At 36.7% G+C, this 27,266-nt stretch overlaps 1 protein-coding gene across 6 annotated transcripts in view; it reads right to left on the minus strand.

Moving 5' to 3' along the window:
- Positions 1-27,266, minus strand: part of ARFIP1 (ADP ribosylation factor interacting protein 1) — a 104,027-nt gene that overhangs the window by 71,062 nt on the left and 5,699 nt on the right. For 4 of the 6 annotated variants that reach the window (XM_032855508.1, XM_032855512.1, XM_032855507.1 and 1 more), the window contains exon 2: positions 1,880-1,981. In XM_032855508.1, coding sequence (XP_032711399.1) covers positions 1,880-1,972 — 93 coding nt within the window. In that variant the 5' untranslated portion in view covers positions 1,973-1,981. Of the gene's footprint in view, positions 1-1,879; positions 1,982-6,636; positions 6,659-27,266 lie in introns of those variants that run through there. The other 2 variants (XM_032855510.1, XM_032855513.1) reach the window with 2 other exon arrangements.

Consider the following 27,266-nt stretch of genomic DNA (forward strand, 5'->3'; position numbering starts at 1 on the left):
TCTCTCTAATAAAATCTTAAAAAATATATATTTGCAGAGTAAGTTTGCAAAAGGAGCCGTTACCAAAAGTAAAATGCAGCAATCATTAACTAAAATCTTGGTATAATGAGTTATTTGAATTAGCAGAAGTTTATAAAGTAATTGCTAGAGTCTAATGACGGTAACTTGAATTAGCTTATTATGCAGATTTGTCTTAGTACTTTGAAACACAAGAAAGACTAAACCTGACGTGGAAACTTCCTTTTTATGTTCAGAACTTAAGGTCTCTTCCTTCTGTGAGTCACTCTATATTAGGTCATAGGGGCTCAGAAACCAAGTTAAAACACTTGCAATTAAAATAAACCTGAAGTCTGAAGATACAATCATTGCTTCCAAAAAATTGCTAAGGCAAAAATAAGTGAAATTCAGTGGGACTTACTAAAATCAGTTATAACAATCTATCTAAAACTGGTTTCTCCTCAACTCTAGGGGTCACTTGGCAATGTCTGGAGACATTTTTGTCACAACTGGGGGGTGCTATTGGAATCTAGAAGAACAGGTCAGGGATGCTCTTAACCATCCTATATGCAGAGGTCAGCCCTCTACAACAAGGAGTTTATCCAGCCCAAAATGTTCAGAGGGCTGAGATTAAGAAATCCTGATCTAAAATATCACCTTTTATTAAAATAAAGGATTTTAAAAAATAAAAGATTTTATTCTCGAGCTTATGAACTAAAGAGTCTTATCTGAATTATAAAATAAGTTTCTTTCAACTATTACTTTTTCAAAAATATAAACACTATATATATATATATTTTTTTTAAAGATTTTATTTATTTATTTGACAGACAGAGATCACAAGTAGGCAGAGAGGCAGGCAGAGAAAGAGGGAGGCAGGCAGAGAAAGAGGGAAGCAGGCTCCCTGCTGAGCAGAGAGCCTGATGCAGGGCTTGATCCCAGAACCCTGGGACCATGACCTGAGCCGAAAGCAGAGGCTTTAACCCACTGAGCCACCCAGGCGTCCCTAAACACTATATTTTTAAAGTTAAAGTTGTGCAGGTGCACCTGGATGGTCCTGAGTTCAAGCCCCATGGTGAAAAAAACAAAAAAAAAGTAAAGTTGTACTCACGTATCAAATGTCATAAAAAGATATTTAGTGTAAATCTCTCCAGAGATAATAATCATCACCATCATTTCTAGGACTATCCTAGGCATATTACTCACTTTACCTTATTTAATATCAATATCCCCATGAAAGTAATACTCTCATTTATAGTGTTTAGAAACAAGAATTAGAAGAGATTAAATAAATACTTGCCTAAGATTATACAGCTATAAATGGCATAGTGGAAATCTGCACCCACATTATCTCCAAACCCATGGTGTTTCCATTAAAATGCATTAAATTTCAATTTCAAATGAGAGTCAAATCAAAATTAAAAGCTCCTCAAGTTTCATTTTCCACAGAGTCAATATGCCACTTTAGAAAGTGAATAGCAAAGTCAGGAGAAGCCTCCTTAGGAATTATGTACTAAGGACACAAAGAAAAGAAATTAGTGCCAATTTTTGAAAGGATAACCTAGAGTTAATATTTTTTCTTATCACAAATAAAATTAAATAGTTTTATAAAGTTATATGCCAAAGTCATCAGATGTGCTCTTGTTCTGGTCATACAACAGAATTACTGATGATAACATCAAAGCCTAAATGCTTACTGGCTGGGAGCTTAATCTTGATAACTCACTAACATGACCCACGTAGTCATCCCTACATGGTAACAGATTCCTAACGCTTCAGCCAGTCTAAGAAAATATTCCTATATTAAACTCTATTACTTTCATCTCAACATTTAAGGGCTTATCATGATTCTCTGTATTAAGAGAAAAAAAAGTATTCTTACCCTATTAAAGCCATGTTCACGAGAATCATCAACTTCTCCATTACTAGTTACTGGAATTTCTGCTGCTGAATTTTTGGGAGATTCTTGAGCCATGCTAGACTCCTTAAAAAAAAAAAAAGAAAAGAAAAAAGAAAGTTGTAAATAACACCAAATCATAAAAGGCAAATACTGAGAAGACTATTCATGTTTATAGTACTTAAAAGCCATTATTATAGCATCTTAAAAAATAATTACAACCTACCTAACACGTATAAACATGATAGCAATCTAATAAAATACGCTTCTGGCATTTGAAACTGCACTCAACTTAGGTTTCTTGTTTTAAAAAAAATATTACTTGTAAATCCCAGTGGGCAATATCCTTGCCTCACAGTGTAATAACAGACTAGCAGTTACAACTGAAAAAAATATCACAGAAAGCCAAGAATGATTATTAATTCCACTACAGCAGCTCTAGTTTTTCTGTTGTATATAATGGGCTTCTAGGTCAGCTTTTGTCTTAAGGGTTTCCCTGATATAACAACTTTTATTTTATTTTTCTTTTAAAGATTTATTTATTTATTTGAGAGAGACAGAACAGAGAGAGAGTGCAAGGGAGAAGCAGACTCCCTGCTGAGCAAAGAGCTTGACTCCAGGGCTCTCCGGAGCTTGTTCTTAGGACCTGAGCTGAAAGCAGATGCTTAACCGACTGAGCCACCCAGGCACCCCATAACAAAATTTTTTATTTTATTATTTTATTATTTTTTTAATGGTCTTGAGTTCAGATCACTATTTTTTTTTAAGTTTTTTTTTTTTTTTAATTTATTTGACAGAGCACAAAGTAGTCAGAGAGGCAGGCGGTGGGGGGGGAGGGGGAAGCAGGCTCCCTGCTGAGCAGAAAGCCCGATGCAGGGCTCCATCCCAGGACCCTGATGTCATGACCTGAGCCGAAGGCAGAGGTTTAACCAACTGAGTCACCCAGGCAGCCCTAAAGTAGTATCTATTTTAAAAGAACTTGAAATGTCTTGTTTGGAGGATATCTGACTACTTTATGCATAAATTAACAGAAATTCAGTGACTTCTACTAAGAAAAACTCTTTCACAGTCCCTAATTAAGGAATGGCCACTAACTGAATTAAAAAAGATAACAGGCTGGCTGATCCACAGTTGTAAAAAACACTTAACATAAAATTTACCATCTTAAAGATTTCTAAGTGTACAGTTCAGTAGTATTAAGTATGTTCACACTGTTGTATAATCAATCTCCAGAACTTTTTCACCTTATAAAACTGAAACTCCATACACATTAAACAGCAACTCTCCATTTCCCCCTCAACCCTAAGCCTTGGCAAGCATAATTCTACTTTCTGTTTCTATGAATGTGACTATTCTGGATACCTCATCAATGGAATGATATAGTATTTGACTTTGTGACTGGCTTATTTCACTTGGCATAATGTCCTCAATATTCAACTATGTTGTTAAAATGTATCAGAATTTTTCCTTCTTAAGGCTAAATAATATTCCATTGTATGTATATACCACATTTTATCTATCCATTCATCCAATAATGGACACTTGGATTGCTTCTGTCTATTGTAAATAATGCTTCTATAAACACATGTATGCAGATATCGCTTCAAGATTCTGTTTTTAATTCTTCTGGAAATAAATCAGAAGAGGGATTGCTAGATCATATGGCAACTGTATTTTTAAATTTTGGAAGAAATAGCATGCTGTTTTCCATAACGGTCGCGCCATTTTATAGTCCCACCAAGAGTGCACAAAGGATCCAATTTCTTCATATACTTCCCAACAATATTTATTATTTTTTGGTAGTAACTATTGTACCAGGTAAGAAGTAATACCTCCTTATGGTTTTGACTTATATTTCCCTGATGATTAGTAATACTGAACACCTTTTTATATGCCTATTGGCCATTTGTATATCACCTTTGGAGAAATGTCTATTGAAGTCCTTTGCCCATTTTCTAAATTGGGTTGTGTTTTTATTACTGAATTATAGGAGTTCTTCCTTATTCTGGATATAACCACATCAGAAGTATGGTTTGCCAATATCGTCTCCCATTCCATAGGCTGCCCTTCTACTCTGTTGATTTTGTCCTTTGATGCACAGAAGTTTTCAGTTTTAATGTAGTTCAATTTGTCTATTTTTACTTTTGTTTCCAGTGCTTCTGGTATAATATTCAAGAATTCTTTGCCAAATGAATGTCATGATGGTTTTTCCCTGTTTTTTTCTTCTAAGAGCTTTATAGTTGTTTTTTTTTTTTTTCTTTTCAAGATTTTATTTATTTATTTGACACAGAGAGAGAGCGAGATCACAAGAGGCAGAGAGGCAGGCAGAGAGAAAGGGGGAAGCAGGCTCCCTGCTGAACAGACAGCTTGATGCAGGGCTCGATCCTAGGACTCTGAGACCATGACCTGAGCTGAAGGCAGAGGCTTAACCCACTTAGCCACCCAGGTGCCCCAAGCTTTATAGTTTTAGGTCTCATATTTAGATCTCTGATCCAATCTGAGCTGATTTTGTATATAAGGGTCCAACTTCCTTCTTTTGCATGTGGATTACACAGTTTTCCCTGCACCATCTATTGAAAAGATTTTCCTTTTTCCATTGAATGTTCTTGGCATCTTGGATTCTTTTGAGATTCCTATTTTCCTCACTGCTACTGCATCCTTACAATACACCTAGATTTCCTGTGGCTGTTGGAGTTAGGTATCTGCCTCTTGCAAATAAGAGACACTTATAACTTACTAGTTATTTGGTCTCCAGTTCAGCCTGGAAGACTAAGATATAGCTATCTAAAATAATCACCACTCTTTCCAATTGTAAGATAAGTTCTTACTTTCTTTTTCCTAAAAGCAGCTGGTGATTCAACAGGTATTTACTATCTTCTAGTAACGTACATGGGATAAAGCAAAAATAGAAATCAGGTCTTAGGCTGACATAAACCTAAAGTGTAATACAGACCAAAAAAATGAATAAGTAACTATAATACAGTGGGGTGAACACCAGAGGGAAGCACTCAACAATGCAGTGGTGAGCATTAAGAGGGAAAACTTAATCAGCAATGGTATTTACGCGGAATCTTGCAGGATAACAAATTGGGATACAGTAAAGGAAAGATTCTAAATATAAGGAATAATAGGAGCACAGTGGAAAAGAGTCTGGTATATTCTAGAAATTGCAAGTAAAGCAACTTGGTTACAATGGTAATTCCTCATTCATATACTCACTGGTTCAACTCATCTACTGAACACTTTATAATGTGACAGGCACAATTTCAGACACACAAGACAGAGTGGTGAACAAAACAGACAAGACTCTATCCTCATCAAGCTTACACAAGACAGAGTGGTGAACAAAACAGACAAGACTCTATCCTCATCAAGCTTACATTTTAGTTGGGGGGAAAAGCAGATAAATATGCATGTCACAGTCGTAAGTGCTAACGGGCATGTATATGTGCACATGTGCTGTTCTAAACAGAGTGGTCAGAGAAAACCTCAGAAGAGGTTATTAAGTCATAAGAATATTGGGGAGTACAGCATTCTAGGCAGAGGGAATAGTAAGTACAAAGACAAAAAGGTGGGAAGAAGCTCAGCTTTTCAAGCAAAAACAAGAAGGCCATGTGCCTTGAGGGAAGAACAAAGAAAGAAGAGAGAGGAAATGTCAAAAGACAGCCAGGGGCAAGAACCTGTGTGGCTTTAAAGACCATCATAAGAACTCTGGATTTTATTTTCAGTGAAGTAAGAAGTCACTTGAAGGTTCTGAACGTAAGAATGAAATGACCTGACTTATGTTTTTAAAAGATTACTTTTTACCTTCTGTGTTGAATTAAACTCTAAGTGAACAACGGCAGCAGCAAGGAGAACAATTAGAAGGCTAACAGAATAATCTAAGCAAGAGATACTGGTGACTTAGAGAGTCAATGCAGCTTTATTAGTATCTGCTTTAGAGCTTCATTAGGAGAGCTAAGAGGGACATTTCATAATGATAATAGGATCAATTAATCAGGAGTATGTACTAATTATAAATGTGTATGTTGGTCCCAATAATAGTGTTTCAAAATAAATGAAACAAACATTGACAGAATTAAAGGGAGAAACACATAAGTCCATAGTCACAGAGAGCTTACCAAGAAACTCATAGCAATTGAAAGAACAACTAGATAAAGAAAATCTGTATAGACACAGAAGATCTAAACACTGAGTTTACTGATAGAATAGTAAACTCAGTAACGGCAGGATATACATCACTTTCACACGAACATGACATGTTTAGCAAAACATCATATCTGGGGGCATAAAATAAGCTTCGATAAACTTTAAAATATTAAAATGATATAAAATATGTATTCTGACCACAGTAGAATTAAATTACAATCAACTGCAAGCACCTGGGTGGCTCAACTGGTTAAAGCGTCTGCCATTGGCTTGGGTTGTGATCCCAGAGTACTGGGATCAAGTCCCATATCGGGACTCAATCAGAGTCTGCTTCTCCCTCTGACCCTCCCCTCTCTCATGCTTTCTCTCTCTCTCTGTAATAAATAAATAAAATCTTTAAAAAAATTACCATCAATTGCAATAAGATATCCATGACTCCATCACCAAAATTTGGAAATTAAATACTACATCTAAATAATTAATGGGACAAAAAAGAAATCACAAGGAAAAAAAATATGCTGAACTGAATGATAACAAAAACAATGTTTGTGAGATGCACCTAAGAGAGCAATTTATAGCTTTTAAATGCTTACATTTGAATAGAAGATCTTAAGCCAATGATCTAAGGATGCACCTTAAGAAAATAAAAAAAAGAACAAATTAAACTCACAATAAGCAGTAGGAAGGAAATAAAAATAAACACTAAAAATTAAGGAAACAGTAAAAAAAACTGGCCTGTATACTTCAACAAGCTTAAGCTCATGAGAAACAAAGAGATGAAATGTTGCATGAAAGGAGACTTCAAAGACAGCTAAGTACAATGTACAATACGGACTGGTTCACAAATAAGGAGAAAGACAGTTGCAGAGGACATTATTAGAACAACTGTGGGTTAAACAAGAGCATTGTATCAATTTTCTAATTATATATTCTAATTTTGATAAACATACTGAGATTCTATAAGAGAAAGTCCTTGTTCTTAGAAATAAAGGGACATGATGTTTGTGAATCACTCTCACTCAAATGGATCAAAAAGGAAGTTGTATATACACAGAGAGAAAATGTTTAAGTAAATGGGACAAAACAATAGTTGGTGAATCTGGGTAAAGAGTTTAAGTTTTTAGTATGAAATCTTATCAAAATTAAGTTTTTAAAAATAAAATAACAAGGCGGCTAGAAAAATATGCAGCAGCCTATCATGATGGGCTTCAAAATGCCAGACAAAGCATGGACTTCATTCTAAAAGGGGTAAGAAGAAAGCAGCAGAAGAGCCTGATCAATTTATTTTAGAGAGCAGTTTGTGGGAGATTAGATTGAAGGGAAAGAAAAAACTCTACACACAAAAACTATTTAAGACACCATTTTACTGTTCAAGAAATAATAATGATCAATTTAAGGTTGTGGGAATAGAAAAAGGTGGATTCAAGAATTATTTATAAGGAAGAGGGGCGCTTGGGTGGCTTAGTCAGTTGAGCGTCCGACTCTTGATTTTGGCTTAAGTCATGATCTCAGATTCGTTAGATCATGAGCCTCAAGTTGGGATCCACGCTCAGCATGGAGTCTGCCTGAGATTCTTTCTCCCTCTGCCCCTCCTGCTTGTGCTCGCTCTCTAATAAATAAATCTTAAAAAAAAAAAAAAGGCAGAAAAGACTTATAGAGTGATTGGATTGTGGAAGACAAAAAAGGAAGAAACATCTAGGATGACCCCATATGTATATGGGGCCTCCTCCTGCCCCATACCTACTTTGTGGTTTGGAAAATCACAAAGACAAACATGTCACTCACCAAAGTGGGAAAAGTAGAGGTTTATTTGGTTTTGGGAAGGTCAGAAAATGAGTTGTGTTGTAGACATTCTGAATTTGAGAATGTGGGGTATTCCAAGTCCACCAGTACATGAGGGATTTCAAAATGCAGGTCTAGAGCCTCAGACAGAACACATAAATCTGGGGAGTTATCAATATAGGGATGTTGATGGCATGAACTGGTAAGAGGGAAAGAGAAACTGAAGAGAAGCATCCAATGGAAAATTAAAGGGCAGAAAACACTGCAAAAGAGATGGGGAAAGGAACAAATAGTTCATGATGCAGACATAGCAGAGAAAATTGTAACAGTAAAACTATGTGTTGTTTTAGTTTATAACAAATGTCCTGAAAATGAAAAGTATAATAAATACAACTTTATGCCATAAAGTGGTAATAGGAATATTCATTTGCCAAAAGATATACAAATATTCCAGCTATTATCTGCTCACTCTCTTACCCACAAAGAATGACCTACTTTTAGAAACATCACTTACTAATTAATTACAGAACTGAAACTTAATAGCCAATATGAAAATTGGCAGAATAGGGCTCAAAACCAAAAACTCCATGTCATTTCCCTGGATAAAAACCATTCATAGTACTTCACTCATGCTTTAAACTGAAATTGAATTTGAATTTAAATTTAAATTAAACATTCAAAATAATTATACGAAAGGCTTTGGGGAATAATTATATCCTTTAGAAATAAAACGAGAATCTCTTCTAAGATTCATGTTATTTAAGGTTTGCTATGGTCTGAATGTTTGTAGCCCCCACTCCCCAAGTTCACATGTTAAAATCCTAACGCCCAATGTGAAGCTATTAGGAGGCGGGTCCTTTAGGAGGTGCTTAGGTCATGAGGGTACAGCCCTCATGAATGGGATTAGTGTTGTTTTTTTTTTTTAAGATTGTATTTATTAATTTGACAGAGAGAGATGCAGTGAGAGAGGGAATACAAGCAGGGCAAGTAGGAGAGGGAGTAGCAGGTTCCCCGCAGAACAGGGAGCCTGAGGTAGGCTCGATGTGGTCTCAATCCCAACACCCTGCGATCATGATCTGAGCGGAAGGCAGATGCTTAACCGACTGAGCCACCCAGGCACCCCACTACTCTGTTCTTCTTAACAAGGCCTAGCCTCAGGGAAAAACCAGAACCTAACCTGCTTGGATACAATCAGCCCCTAACTGACCTCAGGAAGGAAGTAACCAAATCCAGCACACTCTAGTTACCTTGTCCCACCTAAGCAAGGGAGAGAAAAACTGAGAAACACTTGTGAAGTTCACATTCTAGAGGCACAGGCTCACTCAAAGATTGAGTCCTATCATAGGACTATATAATGCTTCCCTTCTCCCATACTCTACAACATAGCTAAAGATCTATTTACAGCAACTCCTTTTACATCTTATCTATCAAGAAAAAAATTATAAGGCCTACCCAAGGCAAAAAACACAATTTGAAGAAATGGAACAAGCATCACAACCAGATATGGCAGGGATGTTGGAATTATCAGACTGGGAATTTAAAACAACTATGATGAATATGCTAAGGGCTATAATGGACAAAGTAGACAGCATACATGAAGAGATGGGCAATGTAAGCAGAGACACAGAAATTGTAGGAAGAACGGAGTAGGCAAATATTTCTTAGGACAAAAAAGCATGAAACAATAAAAGAGAAATGCTGATAACCTGGGCTTCATCAAAATTTTGTCTTAAAAAAATTTTTTTTGTCTTCAAAGGTTACCATTAAAAGAAAAATGAAAAGGCATGCCACAGACTAGAAGAGAATAAATGTAATATATGTTTCTGACAAATGACTGGTATTCAAAATATGTAAATATGTATATAATAATATGATGAGTCTAACAATTTAGTAATAAGATGACAAATAACTCAAACTCAAACTCTGGTTAAAATTTTAATAGGCACTTTAAAAAAGAAAATATATGAAAGGCGAGTAAGTACATGAAAAGATGTTCAACATCACTAATTATCAAGAAAATGAAATTTAAACCCAAATTAAGATACACCTATATACCCACAATAATGGGCTGAAGTTTAAAAAGACTGACAAATGTTGGTAAAGAACACCTGGAATTTGCATAATTTACATGTTGGAGGGAATGTAAAAAAGTACTTCACTTGGAGAAACGTTTAGCAAATCCTTATGAAAGTAAATATACACTTGACCATACCAATATACACTCAGCCATTCTATACCTAATCGTTCACCACAGAAATTAAAATCTCCAAAAGAGACTTTTATGAGCATATTCATAGCAGCTTTATTCATAAGAGCCCCAAACTAGAAAAAAAGTGTCCATCAATAGGTAAATGGAAAAACAAACTGTGGCACGTATACATAACATAATATTCCTCGGCAACAGAAAGGAATGGATTCCTTATGTACGAGGTAACTGTTAATTAATCTCCAAACATTATGCTGAGCCAAAAAAAGCCTGACACAAAGAAGAAATACTAAGTGATCCCATTTATATAGAATTCTAGCACATACAAAATCTCAGGTGTTGCCTTGAGACATGGGGAGGGAGGGACTGACTACAAAGGGACACAGAAACTTTAGGTTGATGGAAATATTCTCTATCTTGATTATGATTATGGTTTCCCAAGTTCATACATTCGTTAAAACTCAATGGACTATGTATTTAAGTGGGTGCATTTTATTATATGAAAATTTTATCTCAATCTGTTTTCTTTTTTAAAGGAAGGGTAAAATTCCATTCTATCATCTCTAATGGTAGAGGATCCATTTCTCCTGTTAGCCCCAAATCTACCCAGAGAGCCCAGTCTGGTGGTGGGTAGGTTTATGTCCTGATCATAGTACCTGTGTTTAAGGAAGGACTGACTTGCAGCTCTACAACCTAGTAGCAAATGAAGTTTGTCATTTTCCAAAGTATGTTTCCATGACAAAAATATATTAGACCAATATCTTCTCACTATAAAAATCACTACACAGTCCTAAGTGTCATTTACAGATTATATATTTATAGATACATATTCACAGATTTATATTTACATTTGCAGATTATATATTTACAGATATATTCCCCACTTAAGCCAGTCTGAAAATCATAAGCACTTGCATTCTAAGAGAGTATATAAAAAATGGAAGAGCACTGAAAAAAAAAATCCCTGTTTATCAGATCCAGTGACACTTCTAGATCTTTTAAATTAGCAGTCGAGGCAATAACTTGTTTGCCAAATCAGACTTCAGCCAAGTATTGTGTGTGTGCATGCACGTGTGTGTGTGTGAGTACTACTACTTCTGGCTGCCCAGCCACAGCCCCCTTCTGATGTTGGGGAAATCCTCCAAATTGTAAAGCCAGGGAAAGGCAGAACCTGTGTCCCACTATATAAAAGCTCAAAACACCAGATAATCAAGCAACTGCCTGCAGCCAGATTATTTGGGTTCCACATACTAGCTATGTAACCTTAAGCAAGTTTCTGAAGTCCTCTTTCCTCATCTGTAAAATGATAATAGTACCTACTTTGCAGAATTGTTGTGAGAATAAAACATATATATATGAAGTACTTAGAAAAGTGCCTGACTTATAAGTACTGTCTAAGTTATTCTTTGTTTTCCAAGCCCTGGGGGCACTACCATATGACCTAGGTTCTGTCAAATAAAAGACACTTGCCCCAGACTTAGAGTCAGAAACTAGTGATAAGAAGGAGGGATGACAAGAATGCCCTCTGGAGCAGCCGTAAGTTTCAGCAAGCTCAAATTCTGGGTCAGCAGTGGCCAGAGTGCTGGCATCGGCATCTAGGCACCACAGCTCGGAGGGCTGGCAGTACGAGCTGCTGCATGTGGTGCTAGGCAATGGCAGCACTGGAACCCTCACTGAAACAATGCTGAGTCATGATTTGGGGCAGAGTCCTAGGCATGAAGCCTGATTCTGGCTTTCCAATCTTTCTGACAATTCTGTAAGCTACCTCCTATCCTCTTAGCGAATGTCTGTTCCATGTAAATGAGCTGGAGTTGGTTTCATTGCCTGCAGTGTAAGACGCTGACATCAGAGCTACAAGAACGGAATAAGTAGAAAACGATCTTATGAATGTTTCGGGGTATCAAGTGAAAACTACAAAAGGGTTTAGAAATTTTCAGAATGTTAGAATGTTATGAAACTTGTTTGATAACTTCATGGTTGCCTAATCTAACACAATAACTGAAAACCTGATCTTCATCGACTGCTTTCTACATGCCAGGCTCTGCGCTAAGTAAGCACATCACATTAATTATTTCACTTAACCCTCACAAATGCCCTGTGAAGTAGATGAGATTTTCCCAATTTTACAGATGAAGAGAACAAGGACTAGGAAGGTTAAGGAACTTAAATAATGTAAATAATGTACCCTCTGCAAATGGAGCCCTATAAGAATTTTAAAAGCTAACACTTACTGAGTACTTCCATGTGTCAGGCACTATTCTCTTTTTCATATATTAACTGATTTAGTTCTAATCGCTCTATGTGCATTAGCTCATTCAACTCCGCAACCTTCTAATGTACATAGCACTGTTATTCCTGTTTTACAGGTAAGACAACAGAAAGATTAAGAAATTTGCTTAAAATCATACAGCTAGCAAGTGATGAACTGGGATTTCAATGTGCCAGTCTGGCTTCAGAGACCTGATTTTTAACCTCTACATTATACTACCTTTCCAAAGGTGACTGAAATACATCATTGGGCCATGCCAACCAAATATATGCATTCAAATATTTATGTGAGTCAACCTACTACTTTCTTAATGTCGACAACTTGTACTGTTGTTTCTTCTACTTCCATATCATCATGCACAGTTAAAGAGTAGTACTGTCTTTATCTGATCCTCATTTCCAACAACCGAGAATGAAGCATCAGCTTCCAATTACATCATTAGTGCTGTCTTTTGCTAACACCGCTGTCCTAGAGACAGCTGTATCCTGGAACTTCCCACTCCGCCCTGTGGGCAAATGCAGAATTAACCTAGGACATGTGTGAATCAGGAGCTTCAGGACACTAAGTCTGTTATTGCAAATGGCATCAACTGCCAGAAAATATGTATGTGCTATCAATGATCCTAATAACTCAATGGTTTTCAACTAAGGCCGATTTTGCACACCCCTTTCCCCAAACATTTATCAATGTCTGGAGACATCCCCCACATTCTAATGGTGGAGATGGCGTGTTACTGGCACCCTGAAGGGACAGGACAGGGATGTTACCAGACATCCTGCAATGCACAGGATAATCCCCCACAATAAAAAATCATCTAGCTAAAGGTCACAGTGTCAAGGCTGGAAGACTCTGTAAAGAGCCTGATGCTATAAATTGCTTCTTACACTAGTGGGTCCCATGAGTCTTAATTCTTACTTTTAATGTAATAAAAATAATGATAACCCATTCCAAAGCATGGACCAACTGCATTGGCAGGGGGGAGGATTACTCCCCTACCCCCCTATTCCCCCACCTATTCCTCCAGCTGCTTCTCATACCATTCTCTCCTCCAACTCTCTCCAACTTGGCCAGTTAGGCAACCAAATACCTACTAACTTCATCTTCACCTTCAGGATGTACAGCAACACTTCTTCCTGTCTATAGTTTCTAGTCTACAGCCTTTTCTGTAGTTACCAAAGACCTAGGCTAAAAGGAAAAAAGCTCCTGTAATTTTTTTCTGGCACAACTGGTGTTTTTCAAATTCTTATTCAAAATATATTTTGACATTAACATTTATAAAGGCTTTACATATGACAGTCAGCATTTACAGGTGAACACCGTATGAAAAATAAGATGCCACATTAACAAAAATTTACCCAGACTAAAAACCTATCTTAAAAATGAAAGAGAAGGCATACTGGAAATGTATTTCTTGCTGTTATCAATTTATAACATTATTAATGGTAAAACCTAATTTCTACAATGCTTAGAAACAAGGTAGAAACTTTCTAAATAAGATATAAAAGAACTTGTCATAGCTCTGGACTTCTGCAACTACACAAGGTACTATATCTCCCAAAACACACACATTTAACATTGTTCTCTACTCCAATTTACCACTGAGCAAGCAAAAATAAAGCGATATAATATTAAGCTTGAAGTTTTTCCAATTCTTTCTTAAATCTACTATTTACAAAAAGGTACTTGAAAAATCATTAAAAAGTACTGTGAAATATTTCCAGTGCTCAGTTCACTGGTGCATATATTCAGCAGGTACACTGTTCTAACACGCAGCTGTATTTTCTGCTAATTTAAAGGACTAAATTGTTAATTCCAGTCTCTGAGACAAAAGAGAAATGAAGAAAGTAAACAGTGTGAAAGGAGAAGAGAAAGCAGCCACAAATATTTAACTCTGTTCTAGTTATGGCTTCAAACAATGAAGGTTGCAGTGTTTAGTGGACTAATTATGCATGTCAACAGAGACCATACTTTGTTCCAATACCAAAAAGCACAAATGCCTTCTGTGTCAGATGAAATTATTTACATTTTTGTTTGCCTACAAAAAGAGAAAGCAATTACATTAAACTCAGAATTCAAATAGCCTTTGAAATTTCCTTCTGCATTAGTAAAAATATGACCTTCTTTAAAAAGTAGTTAATGTATTTATTATAAAGTGTTAATTCAGCATGGTTCAAAAGTATTAGGTGAATAAGCCTCCTGTGTGAAGTCTATGGAGAACTAATCAACATATCAGGAAACACGGATTTAAGGAACAGCCTTGTCCCTTTTCATAAGTTTACAAAAGTCACTTTATTTTCCTAAGTTTCAATTTCCTCCTTATAAAATGGGATTATTAACCTCACCTATATATTGTAAGAATCAAATGGAAATTGCTTGGAAAACTGAAAATGCCCTATTACATAAAACTGTCATAATTAGGGGCACCTGGGTGGGTTAAGCCTCTGCCTTCAGCTCAGGTCATGATCTCAGGGTCCTGGGATCAAGCCCACACTGGGCTTTCTGCTCAGCGGGGAGCCTGCTTCTCCCTCCCTCTCTGCCTGCCTCTCTGCCTACTTGTGATCTCTCTCTGTGTCAAATAAATAAATAAAATCTTTAAAAAAAAAAGTCATAATTATAGCACACTGGTTTCAGCTAGGCTCCAAAAGGACAAATACTGGAATACGTCTGTCAACACTAATACTTACCAGCACAGCTACCCTTGCTAACATTTTCACTATGGATGGTATCCTCCCTATGCTTTTCTAAAACAAACCAGTATCAAGACAGGGTTGAAAATGAATCCAAATGTTATTGTTTGTAGCTTTGTTCTTTCATATTTTAGTCTATCTATCTTGGTAATTTCATGATTTTAAAAGGAAGATGACGGAGCATCTGGGTGGCTCAGTCAGTTAAGCGTTTGCCTTTGACTCAGGTCATAATCTCAGGGTCCTGGGATGGAGCCCTGGGTCAGGCTCCCTGCTCGGCAGTGTTTCTCCCTCTCCCTCTGCTGCTCCCCATTTGTGCTCTCTCTCAAATAAATAAATAAAATCTTTTTTTTTTCTTTAAAGATTTTATTTATCTATTTGACACAGAGAGAGATAGGGAGAAGAGTGGGAAAAGGGAGAAGCAGGCTTCCCGCCAAGCAGGGAACCTGATGCGGAACTCGATCCCAGGACCCTGGGGTCATGACCTGAGCTTAAGGCAGACACTTAACAAGTGAGCCACCCAAGTGCCCCCAAATACATAAATAAATTCTTAAAAAAAAAAAAAAAAAAAAAAAAAAGGAAAGATGACTCTCAAACCTATGATAAAGAAATGGCTAAAGCAAATGAGGTAAAATTCAGATAATTATTGAATCTGGATGATAAGTATATGGGAATTCATTTACTACTTAACCTTTATTTCACATACTGCAAATTTCCCTTAAAAATGTTTTAATAGGGGCGCCTGGGTGGCTCAGTGGTTTAAGCCTCTGCCTTCGGCTCAGGTCATGATCTCAGGGTCCTGGGATCGAGCCCCACGTGGGGCTCTCTGCTCAGTGGGGAGCCTGCTTCCCCCCTCTCTCTGCCTGCCTCTCTGCCTACTTGTGATCTCTCTCTCTCTCTCTCTGTCAAATAAATAAATAAATAAAAAACGTTTTAATATATTAGTATCAACACCTAATTTGTCTTGTATTTTCAGCTAGGTGCTACCTGACCACTGCATTTCAAATCTTCCCCCAACTTACTCATCCTCTGTCATTCCTGTTTCTGTATGAAGCCAATCTCAGCTGCCAGCTACCACGGGAACCACATTTCCTCCCACTCTTTCCTCATTGACACTCAGTTCCAGCCACAGAGCCCTCACCACTGCCCCTCAAACACACCAATCTTATTTTTGCTCTTGTGTCCTCTTTCTGGGAAGTTCATACTCCCAGATTTTCATGTGGCTCTCTCCCTCATCTCACTCGGGTTTTTGCTAAAACATCATCTAAGAAGGGCCTTCCCTGACCAATCAATGGAAATCAGCAATTTTCATCATTCTTTAGCCCCTTAACCTGTTTTATAGCAGTAAAGACTACATTAATTATAAAATTATTTATGTATAAATGTTTTTAAAGATTTTTTTTTGAGACAGAAAGTGTATGTGTGCGTGTGTGTGTATGCGCGCACACACGAGCGGGGGAGGGGCAAAAGGAGAGGGAGAAGGAGGCTTCCCACTGAGCAGGAAGCCCCTCCTGAGCTGGATCCCAGGACCCCGGGATCATGACCTGAGCTGAAGGCAGACGCTTAACAAACTAAGCCACCCAGGCACCCCTATTTATGTATATGTCTAACATCTGTCTCCCTTCTCAGTATGTTTACAACATAAAAGCAAAGTCCTCTTGATATTCAAAATCCTTCCATGACCTGGACTATATTCTTTCCATCAACTATGCTTCTTCAGATACCCTATTAAATCAAACTTAATTATTCCCACTTTCCCATATATGCCTCTGAATTTCCTTTCTCTATGCCTTTGTTCAAGCAGTGACCATCATCACCCATATGCTAAAATTCTACTCACACTCTAAGACTCAGTTTAAAATGCAACCCCTGCAGTGACGTCTCTGGCTGATATTCCTCTGAACTGCCACAAGTCTTCATTTGTATCACTCTTAAGACATAATTACTCTACATTTTATTTATTTTAAAATTTCCTCTATTAATCAACATGTATCTTGAATGCAGGATCTGCATTCCCTGTGTAGCATCACAAAAGAAGAATGCAAATATTTGTATATATTTTTTGGATATTCAAAATTGGTGTACGTTTTAGAGTTACTATACTGAAGAAAAGAAGAATTCAGGAAAAACCCTAGAACATGCTAATACCTAACACACTTACATTTCTTTCTTTCCTTTTTTCTTGTTAAAAGTATACCTTATTTGCTTTTTTCCCAATATCCTTCCTTTTACCTTCAAATAACTTTTTCCCTATTTAGTTTCTTAAATTTACTCATATTTTCCACTTTTATTTGGGTTTAAAATCACAGCTCTGTTCCTCATTAGCTATGTTAGCCTTTTCAGGTCTTTGTTGCTTAATCTGTAAAATGAGGGAGAACACCTCAAATGCAAACAGGGGTATTACAGTATTAAATGAGATAATACATACATATAACTCAGTACAGTGTCTGGCATCTAACAGACTCTCTGTGAATGGTGCCTATTAAACCATTATTTCTTCTACAGATAAAGAATCAGCAGTTTAAACGTTTCAAGGTATAAAGTTTAAATATTAAAAACACAAAGAACACAAGCCACCTTCATCTGTTGTAATCAAGACTGGACTAGAGTACAAAGCAAGCCAAGCTCATGCCTTCTTTCTTTCTTTTTTTTTTTTTTAATTTAAAAAGAAAAAACACTGATGTCATTAAAAACACACACACATAAAAGAAGAAAGCATTTTTATGGTCACTGATGAGACGGATATTTTAACAGATAGATCATTTCTTTGAGAGCTAGAAAATTACCCTAGGTTCTACAATTAACGAGCTGAATGATTGTGAGCAAGGCAATTCACCTTACAGAACCTAAATGAACTTTAAGTCTCTTCTTGTTCAGGGCTGACAATGTTTTGGGCTCAGTTCAAAAAGCTAGAGTCTTTGCTGTTGTTTTTAAGGATTTTATTTATTTGTGTGAGAGAGAGCGCGCACAAGTGGGAAGAAGGAGAGGGGGTAGAAGAAAGAATCTGAAGCAGGCTCTGAACCGAGCACGCAGCTGGATGCAGGGTTCAACCCCAGGACAGCGAGATCATGACCTGAGCCAAAACCAAGAGTCAGCCACTTAACTCACTGAGCCACCCAAAACCCCTTGTTGTTTTGTTTTGCTTTTAAAGAAATCAAAACTATTACCCATGTCCTCAATATTCTATTCCTAAGAAACCAACATCCATATATCCTTTATAATAGTAGAGTGAGAATTCATTCATTCATCAAACTGACCCCATGATGCACCAAGCTTGAAGATTAGTTTGAATTACTGAAAAGTCTGATGCATAAAACATTTAAGATGTTAATGGCCATAATATATATAGAGATATATTCAAAGAAAATTTCTTGTAAGGAAATCTGACCCCCCAAAAAACTTTTCATCTGGATTTTGAAAAAGAGCAGATTCAAGTTAGTAGAATACTAATAAACGGGGAATTTTATTTATTTTTTAATGTAAATTCAACTAATTAACACATAATGTATTATGTATTTCAGAGGTAAAGATCAACAATTCATCAATCTTATGTAATACCCAGTATAAAAGGGGGATTTTTTTTCCTTAAGATTTCATTTACTGATTTGACAGAGACAAAGCAAGAGAAGGAACACAAGCAGGGGGAGTGGGAGAGGGAGAAGCAGGCTTCCTGCAGGGCAGGGAGCCAGATGCGAGGCTTGTTCCCAGGACCCCGGGACCGTGACCTGAGCCAAAGGCAGAAGCTTAACAACTGAGCCACCAAGGCCCCCCGTAAATGGGGAATTTTGAAGATTTATTTATTTGAGAGAAAGCAAGTGTGCAGGGGGCAGGGGCAGAGGGAGAGAGAGAAGAGAGTCCTAAGTGGACTCCAGGCTGAGCATGGAGCTTGATGCAGGGCTCGATCTCAGAAGCCTGAGATCACAATCTAAGATGAAACCAAGAGTCGGACACCTAACCAACTGTGCCATCTATGTACACCATAAACAAGGAATTTTAAAGTAAAAAATATCCTTAAATCCTTCTTTAACTGTAAACTCACATTGTACTTTTTAAAATTTGGACATAAATTCAGACTATACTCACACACCCGATTTTTTTTTTTTTAAATCACCTGTGAACACTGCACATTGGGCATGGTGAAAAATGCAGGGAATACATAACATGGATTTTAATGTTAATATACATACAAATTTTCACAATTACTTGGCAGTGGTTTTCTTCAGATCATCATCATTCAGGTTTAACTCTCTATTAAAATAGCTAGTTTAGAACATCTATGTGAGTGACATCTATGTGAGTTTCTCACAGCCGAAACTCACACTGGTAAACCACGAACACAATACTTCCATTTATTATGAATCATATCATTGGCTGGGCTGCCAATCTTTCCTGAAATTCACAGCATCAAACTTCCTCTGATCATCTCTCAACAGCACAGATTCAGAGATCTAATCATAAAGAGTCAAATCCATCAGTTAAGATAAATACAATATACACACTTCCCTAGTTTCTCTGAACTAAATATAATTAAAACATTGTTTTAACAAACAGTAAATAACCAAAGTATTTTAAATCACAAAGAATCCCGAATCCTCCTCCACAGGTAATACTTATTTTGCCAACCAGAACTCATCTTTGTCTTTAGGACTAGAATTATCTAGCTCTAAATCCCACATTAAAGCTTTCACACAGACTCACAGTGTCTTAGCTTACTTACTTACTTGGCTTACTTGAGGAAATACTGCACCTGGCACTGTGCATGTATACTGATGGCAACCTGGTTCAGAAACACTGCCTCTGGAGTCAGAAGACTCCAGCCTTGCCAATTCCTCTAAGTCAGTCACTATCTCTGAAAGTATGTTCAACAAGTAAATGGGGAAAATAACAGTTGTTCTAGTACTTAACTGAATGATAGCAAATTGTTCTAAGGTTCAAAATGGGACAACATGAAAGCGCTACTCTGTAAATTGTTAAGCATTATATATAACATGAGAAGTTTTACTAGTATTAGGTATTCAAAAACATCTGATAACTTGAATTTAATAGAAAATTTACTTTTTTCATATTTTTCCTCTTTAATCTAATGAACTAGTGGTTCATTGAACCATCAAAGTGGTCAGAATCAATTGTAGAACTTCTGAAAAGAAAAAAGAAAAAAAAAAAACAAACAAACACATGGCCTGATGCCTAGCACTGTAGCTTCAGATTCAGTGAGTCAAAAGTAAAGTCCAGAACTCAGGTGGTGGTTGTTGTTGTTTACCTAACTAAAGACAGTATATGGGAGTAGACAAGTTCAAATATGAACCTATTACTACATTATTTCAACAGAAGAAACCTCATTTCATACTTAAAAGTTGTACCTTTTTTTTTTTTTTGTAAAGATTTTATTTATTTGACAGAGAGAGACACAGCAAGAGAGGGAACACAAGTAGCGGGAGTGGGAGAGGGAGAAGCAGGCTTCCTGCTGAGGAGGGAGCCCCATGCGGGACTTGATCCCAGCATCCTGGGATCATGACCTGGGCTGAAAGCAGACGCTTTATGACTGAGTCACCCAGGTGCCCCTAAAAGCTATACTTGGACCCCAACTTTTACATTCATCTTTATGTGACAAGTATATTCTAGAATTTCAGATGCCCAAAGTAAATAGTAACTTACTTCCCATTATTGAATAAATCTCTCTTCCCACTCCCTATGTCTATGTGTGTAAAAGAGTTTATTCACAAAGGCATATGTTTAGATCAACTGAGTCAATCTGGACAGTCTAAAACTTTGACTGAAATGGGCTGATTTCAAAAAACATAGGAATACTATCCAATCACCTCAGAATTAGACTTGACTACTTCTGTGCCTGGTTTAGATGCCCCAAGAGTTGTAGTATCATTGCTGCAGTCAGACATACCTAAAAGTAAAATGTGTTAAGCACAGATTAAATAATTTAGTTTAAAAAGTTGTATAATCTCACCAATATTCTTAACAAATATTCTGTAACACGACTAATTTATCTGCTATCAGAATGTGCTCCAGAAGATGATCTATAATCACATTGAGTATCTATTGATTATAACAGGTAAGCAATTCAAAAAAAAATATGCAGAATATAGAAATACAGACCTCAATGATTAAGAAATAAATTCATACAATTATTTTAGATATGAAACAAAATTTAAAAGATCGGAGGATCAGCTTAATATGACAGATGAAAAAAACTCACATCCAAAGGTATCTGAAGCCAAAATATTAGTTATTAATGGCCCACATAAACCCAAAGTTTTAGACCAGAACTCAGACTTCTTCTACTTCCCTGACCAGTGCTCCTTTGAATTGATTATGACTGTTCATTCTCTAAGTGAAACACTATACCCAGATTTCATTAAAAAAAAAAAAAACTTTAATAAAAAAAAGTTTAATAGACTACTTCAGCTTCTAACTTATTCAACAACATTTACAGAAAGCCAACTATAAATGAAGAACTCTGCTAGGCACTAAGGGGAAAGAAGAGTAAAATCAAATTCACATTCTACCAATACTCTGAATTAAGGACACAGATAAAAAATTACAAGGCACCATGTCAGGTACTATAATACAAAGAAACAAATTTTTACTTTTGAAATACACTGGAGGGAAAAATTTTACAATTTCGGTTTGTAAACTGAACCCAATACCACATTAGAAAAATACAATATGAACAGGTAGGGTTTTCCCAGGAATAAAAGACTAGTTTAATTTCCTGATTTGTATATTAATATACAATATATACTGTATTCATAAATCTAAGGGAAAAATATAGTTTTCTTCACGGATTTTGAGATCTTCTGACAAAATTCAACATCCATTCAAAATACAACATTCAAGGAGAAAGGAATCAAGGGAGACTTTCTCAACATCATTTCTCATCAAGTCCTTGGGCAACAAACCAGAGAAAGTGAAACCTTAGCTAAGGGGGGACTACTGTATATTTTAGGGATATTATTGTTTCAGCTGTGGTTGTAAGCAAATGATCCTCCTTCTGACATACCGTCAGATCAATAGCAACCTAACACTACATCACAACATCTATGTCACTCACATCAACTTCATCTCATCGCATGGGCATTTTATCATCTCACATCACCACAGGAAGAAGGCTGAGTACAGTACAGTATAATAAGATATTTGGAGAAAGAAAGAGACCACATTCACATGACTTTTATTACAGTATATTGTTATAATTGTTCTACTTTATTACTGTTGGTTTAATCTTTTTAAAAGATTATTTATCTGGGGGCGCCTGGGTGGCTCAGTGGGTTAAAGACTCTGCCTTTGGCTCAGGTCATGATCCTAGAGTCCTGGGATTGAGGCCCGCATCGGGCTCTCTGCTCAGCGGGGAGCTTGCTTCCCTCCCTCTCTCTGCCTATGTGTCAAATAAATAAATAAAATCTTAAAAAAAAATTATTTATCTGTCAGAGAGAGAGAGAGAGAGCACATGTACTCAAGCAGGGGGAGCTGCAGGCAGAGGGAGAAGCAGACTCCCCACTGAGCAGGGAGCCAACGTGGGACTTGATCCCAGGATTGTGGGATCATGACCTGAGCCAAAGGCAGACACTTAACCGACTGAGCCACCTAGGCATCCCTGTTATTAACCTCTTAATATGCCTAATTTATAAATTAAACTTTATCACAGAAAATTCACACACACAAAAATGGTATTAAAATGGCCCTCCAAAATATTAAAGTGTTCAAATTCACTCACAATTAGAGAAGTGCAAGTTAAAACAACACCAAGATACCATTTCTCACCTATTAGATTGGCAAAAAAAAATTTAAAAATAACAATAAACATTCTGTTAGTGAGGAAATAAGGGAAAAAGTCACTTTCATACTTTGCTGATGGGAATACATATTGATACAACCATTCTGGAGGGAATATTGGTGATGCCTAAGAATATCACATATGGATTTATTGCTGGACCCAACAATCTCAATTCTAGGACTCTATCTTGGGAATACACCTCCAACAATACAAAAATACATAGACATGGCAGTATTCTTCATAAATATAAAATATTAGAAACAGCCTAAATGTGTGTACATAGGAAAATGACTGAATAAACTATGGCAGATCCAAAGAATGGAGTACTATGCAACTGCAAAAAAAAAAAAATGAGGAAGATCTCTATGAGATGGAGTGATTTCCAGCACATATATGAAGTGAAAAAAGCAAAACAGGAGTTACCATGTGCTCCCCTGTATTCCTCAGCAGCACTGTTAGGAAAATATATAATTATTATCCAGCTCAAGAAAAGGCCGAATAATCCTAGGCATATAGGGAAACAAATCAAATTTCTGAGAATTACAGAGGTAAGTACTAAACCTGTGTTTTATTTATATTCTTTAAATGCTGTAACCTTCATATTTATTTTTTAGAAGTTTGTACACAACTTTGATAACTAATATACATGGGAACAAAAAGATTTAAAAAGTTAATAACTTGTAACCTGTACTGTTTAACTTATGTGTTTTTTGATCTTTACATAAATTCAGTTATCTTTAAAAACTGTTTTCAAAATAGAGGCACCTGGTTGGCTCGGTCAGTTAAGCATCTGCCTTCAGCTCAGGTCAAGATCCCACAGTTCTGGTACAGAACCCACGTCAGGCTTCCTGTTCAGTGGGGAGCCTACTTCTCCCTCTCCCTCTGCCCCTACCCCTGCTTATGTACATGCATACTCTATCAAATGAATAAATACAATTGAAAAAAACTGTTTTCAAAATAGAATGATAAACCGCTTTTACAAAACTACCATTGGGGCGCCTGGGTGGCTCAGTGGGTTAAGCCTCTGCCTTCGGCTCAGGTCATGGTCTCAGGGTCCTGGGATCGAGCCCACATCGGGCTTTCTGCTCAACAGGGAGCCTGCTTCCCCCCCTCTCTCTCTGCCTGCCTCTCTGCCTACTTGTGATCTCTGTCAAATAAATAAATAAACATCTTTAAAAAAAAATTTTTTTTTTAATTAAAAAAAAAATTTCAAACAACCATTAATGCTCAGGCTTCATACGCCAGTTTGTACTGCAGGCCAAAAATGCCTCAGGTCATCTTTGGGGCTCTAATTCTATAAATCAGCCAGAGGTATTCATTAAATAATGAAGTGTAAGAACAAATGACCTATAAAGTGAATTATTAATTAGCATTTATAAAAAGTGCATAAATAATATCCCCTGAAGTTTATAATTCATCCAACTGTTTGGGACTGTTTTTAATTCTGCTATTAAAATCACACTTTAATCTCCATAAACTGAATGAACTAGATGTATGCAGAGGGAAATTATATAAGGACTTTAACCGGAATTTAATGAGGGGGAATTCTATGCCCTACAATACTTAAATGGATTTAGATTTTTCCTAGGACCCAAGAAAGAGAAGCCAGGAGGTACTAGATCTGCCGGGATACTGGAAGAGGAAACAAAAGATTCCATGGATACCAGAAAAGAAAAACTGCATTTACGGTCTCCATGATGCCAATGAGTGAAAGACTGGAAGTCTAACACTATGTACTGGAAAAGTGTTGTTGAACAGAAACCAGGAGTTTTTCAAATTAAGATACTGACATACCACGTAGAGTCTGAAATGGTGTGATCAAGGCACAGGAAGACAGATATAAATAGAGCAGACATAAACAGGATAAACAGAGCACATCATACTAGAATGAGAATTTACATTTTTTATTAAAATATGTACTGTATTATGGGATGTAAAGCAAAATTCACTTGAATAAAACAATACATATAGGACTTCTAAGAAATTTCTTGAATTTCTGTAATAAAATAGGAGTCTCCAAAGAAACATCTGGAAAAAAAAAAAAAAAGAAAATCTGAAAAGGGACACATCTTTCTAGGGGTACTTTAGTAAAAAGAAGTTGGAGAAACAGTATAAATAATTATAATATATGGGACCAAGGAGTTCTGACTGGTGAGTCAAAGACAATGGTAAGGAAGTAAACACGGAAAACTAAAAGCAAAAAGTAGCAAAATCTCTTAATTAATCTAAACTTGCTTAGTTTCTTTAGACTACTGTATTGCTGCCATTCCAGAAACTGATTACCAAGCTAAGTATTAAAGAAAAGTGACTCTCTTTCTTTCATCTTGGAAGAATCTATTAGATTCTATTCGGTGTATATTTTTTAGAAGCAACCACAGCAAGAATGAGCACACACAGCTGCCAGGTGTGGATTTCTAATACTATTCTTCAATAAAGGGAACTAGCACTCCTTGGAGAAATGGCTGATTTCTAGGACTTGGGCAGGAAATATACAAGATGAGCCTGGAACATCTAGTAGTGCCAGAAAGTACAGATGTGCTAAAAAAACAAACAAAAAAACCTATCACCAACAAACCAAACAACAAAATTCTCACAATGATGGGGATATGTCAAAGGAATATAAAAATCAACTGAAAGAGCTCTCAACAGCCAAAGCTGAAGCAATCTGAGCTTGTACTGGATTATAAATCAAAGCATAAAATAAATACCCGTAAGTCAATATTCATATAAATAAATGATTGAATAAATTAACAAATGAGGACAAGGAGATGAATTTCCCTTGCAGAAGAATTCCAAAAAATTCACACATATACTCCACTATTAAGCAGATGGAACATAACTTCCTACTTCTTAAGCTTGTACTCCATCTAACAGTGACTTTCTTCTAAAAAGTACAATATGCAAAGTGGGGGGGGGAGCAGTAACCTTACAGAGGATAAACCTAATAAAACCTATCTCAAGTCGGGTGACCAAGGTTAACAACAGTGGTAGGGCACATTGATAGTATTTATTCTTGATACGATGGCGATGTCACTTTACCTCTATGGGTCTTCCTTGCCAAAACACAGTATCCAGTCTAATCCTAAGAATAGCATCAGACAAATCTTAATTAAGGGTTAGTCTACAAAATACCTGACCAGTAATTCTCAAAACTATCAACTTGTAATCAAAATCAAGGAGTCTAAGAACCAGTCAAAACCCTGAGCCACCCAGGGCAGGGGCACCTGGGTGGCTCAGTGGGTTGTTAAAGCCTCTGTTTTCAGCTCAGGTCATGATCCCAGGGTTCTGGGATAGAGCTTCGCATTGGGCTCTCTGCTTGGCAGGAAGCCTGCTTCCTCCTCTCTCTGCCTGCCTCTCTGCCTACTTGTGATCTCTATCTGTCAAATAAATAAATAAATAAAAATCTTTATTTAAAAAAAAACAAAACCAAAACCAAAACCAAGAGGGCATATGACAACTAAATGTAATGTGGTATCCTGGTGTAGAAGAAGGACATTAGGAGAAAACTGATGCAATGTGAACACAGGTTAGGGCATATGAATACTGGTTCATGAATTGTGACAAATGTACCATACTAATGCAGTATGTTAATAATAGGAGAAACTGGGCATGGGGTAAGAGGAATCTCTACACTATCTGCAATAAATCTATAAATCTAAAACTGTTCTAAAATAAGAGTTTATTATAATATAAGAATACTATGCTATATTTTATAATAATTAGTTTTCAATATTCATATCAGGTACTGAGCTAGGTAGGTCATAGGGATTTAAGAATGAGCCAAAAAAGAAAGTAAGATGTGGTCCCTATCTTCAAGGAGTTTGGGAGGCAATGGAAGAGAAAGACAATCATACGATCACACATAATATGTAAATTTTAACTGTGGTAAATGTGTGTTCTGGGAGGTTAGAGTATTCCCTAAGGAAACAAAACTTCTGTTGAAGTGTGAAGGACAGCTAGGAGCTAACAAGAGAAGTGAAATGTAAAAAAGTGATCCAGACAGGGATAAAAGCATTCGCCAAATGCTCTGTAATGGCAAAGGGCAAGACAAGTACAAAGGACTAAAAAGTGGCCAGCATAGTTGAAGTGGAGAGTTAAGCAGAAGACGGTAAAAGATGAGGCTGGAGGGTGAGGATCAGTTAAGCATGGTTAAAGGGTTTTACTTTTATCCTCGAAGCAATGGGAAGCCATAGAAAGATTGGGGAGGTGGAGAGAAGAGTGACAAGCAGATGTGTGTTTCAAAATAAACCACTATGCCTTCAGGATGGTTAATGGCTTAGAGAGGGGCCAAAACAGAAGTGGGCACACAAGAATGGAGGCTATTGTAGAAATTCAGGCAAGACAACAGTAACAAACTAAAGTGGTGGTAGTGGAAATGGGAAGAAGTAAACAGATTCAAGAGATTTTCAGAAAGTAAGATTAATAAAACTTGTTGATAGACTGGATGTATACAGGAAAGGGAGTTATTGAGAACCACTCCTAGTTTTCTGGAT

This window comes from Lontra canadensis, unplaced genomic scaffold (genome assembly GCF_010015895.1).
Source record: "Lontra canadensis isolate GAN:19392208 unplaced genomic scaffold, GSC_riverotter_1.0 scaffold10, whole genome shotgun sequence".
NCBI classification, from domain to species: Eukaryota; Metazoa; Chordata; class Mammalia; order Carnivora; family Mustelidae; genus Lontra; species Lontra canadensis.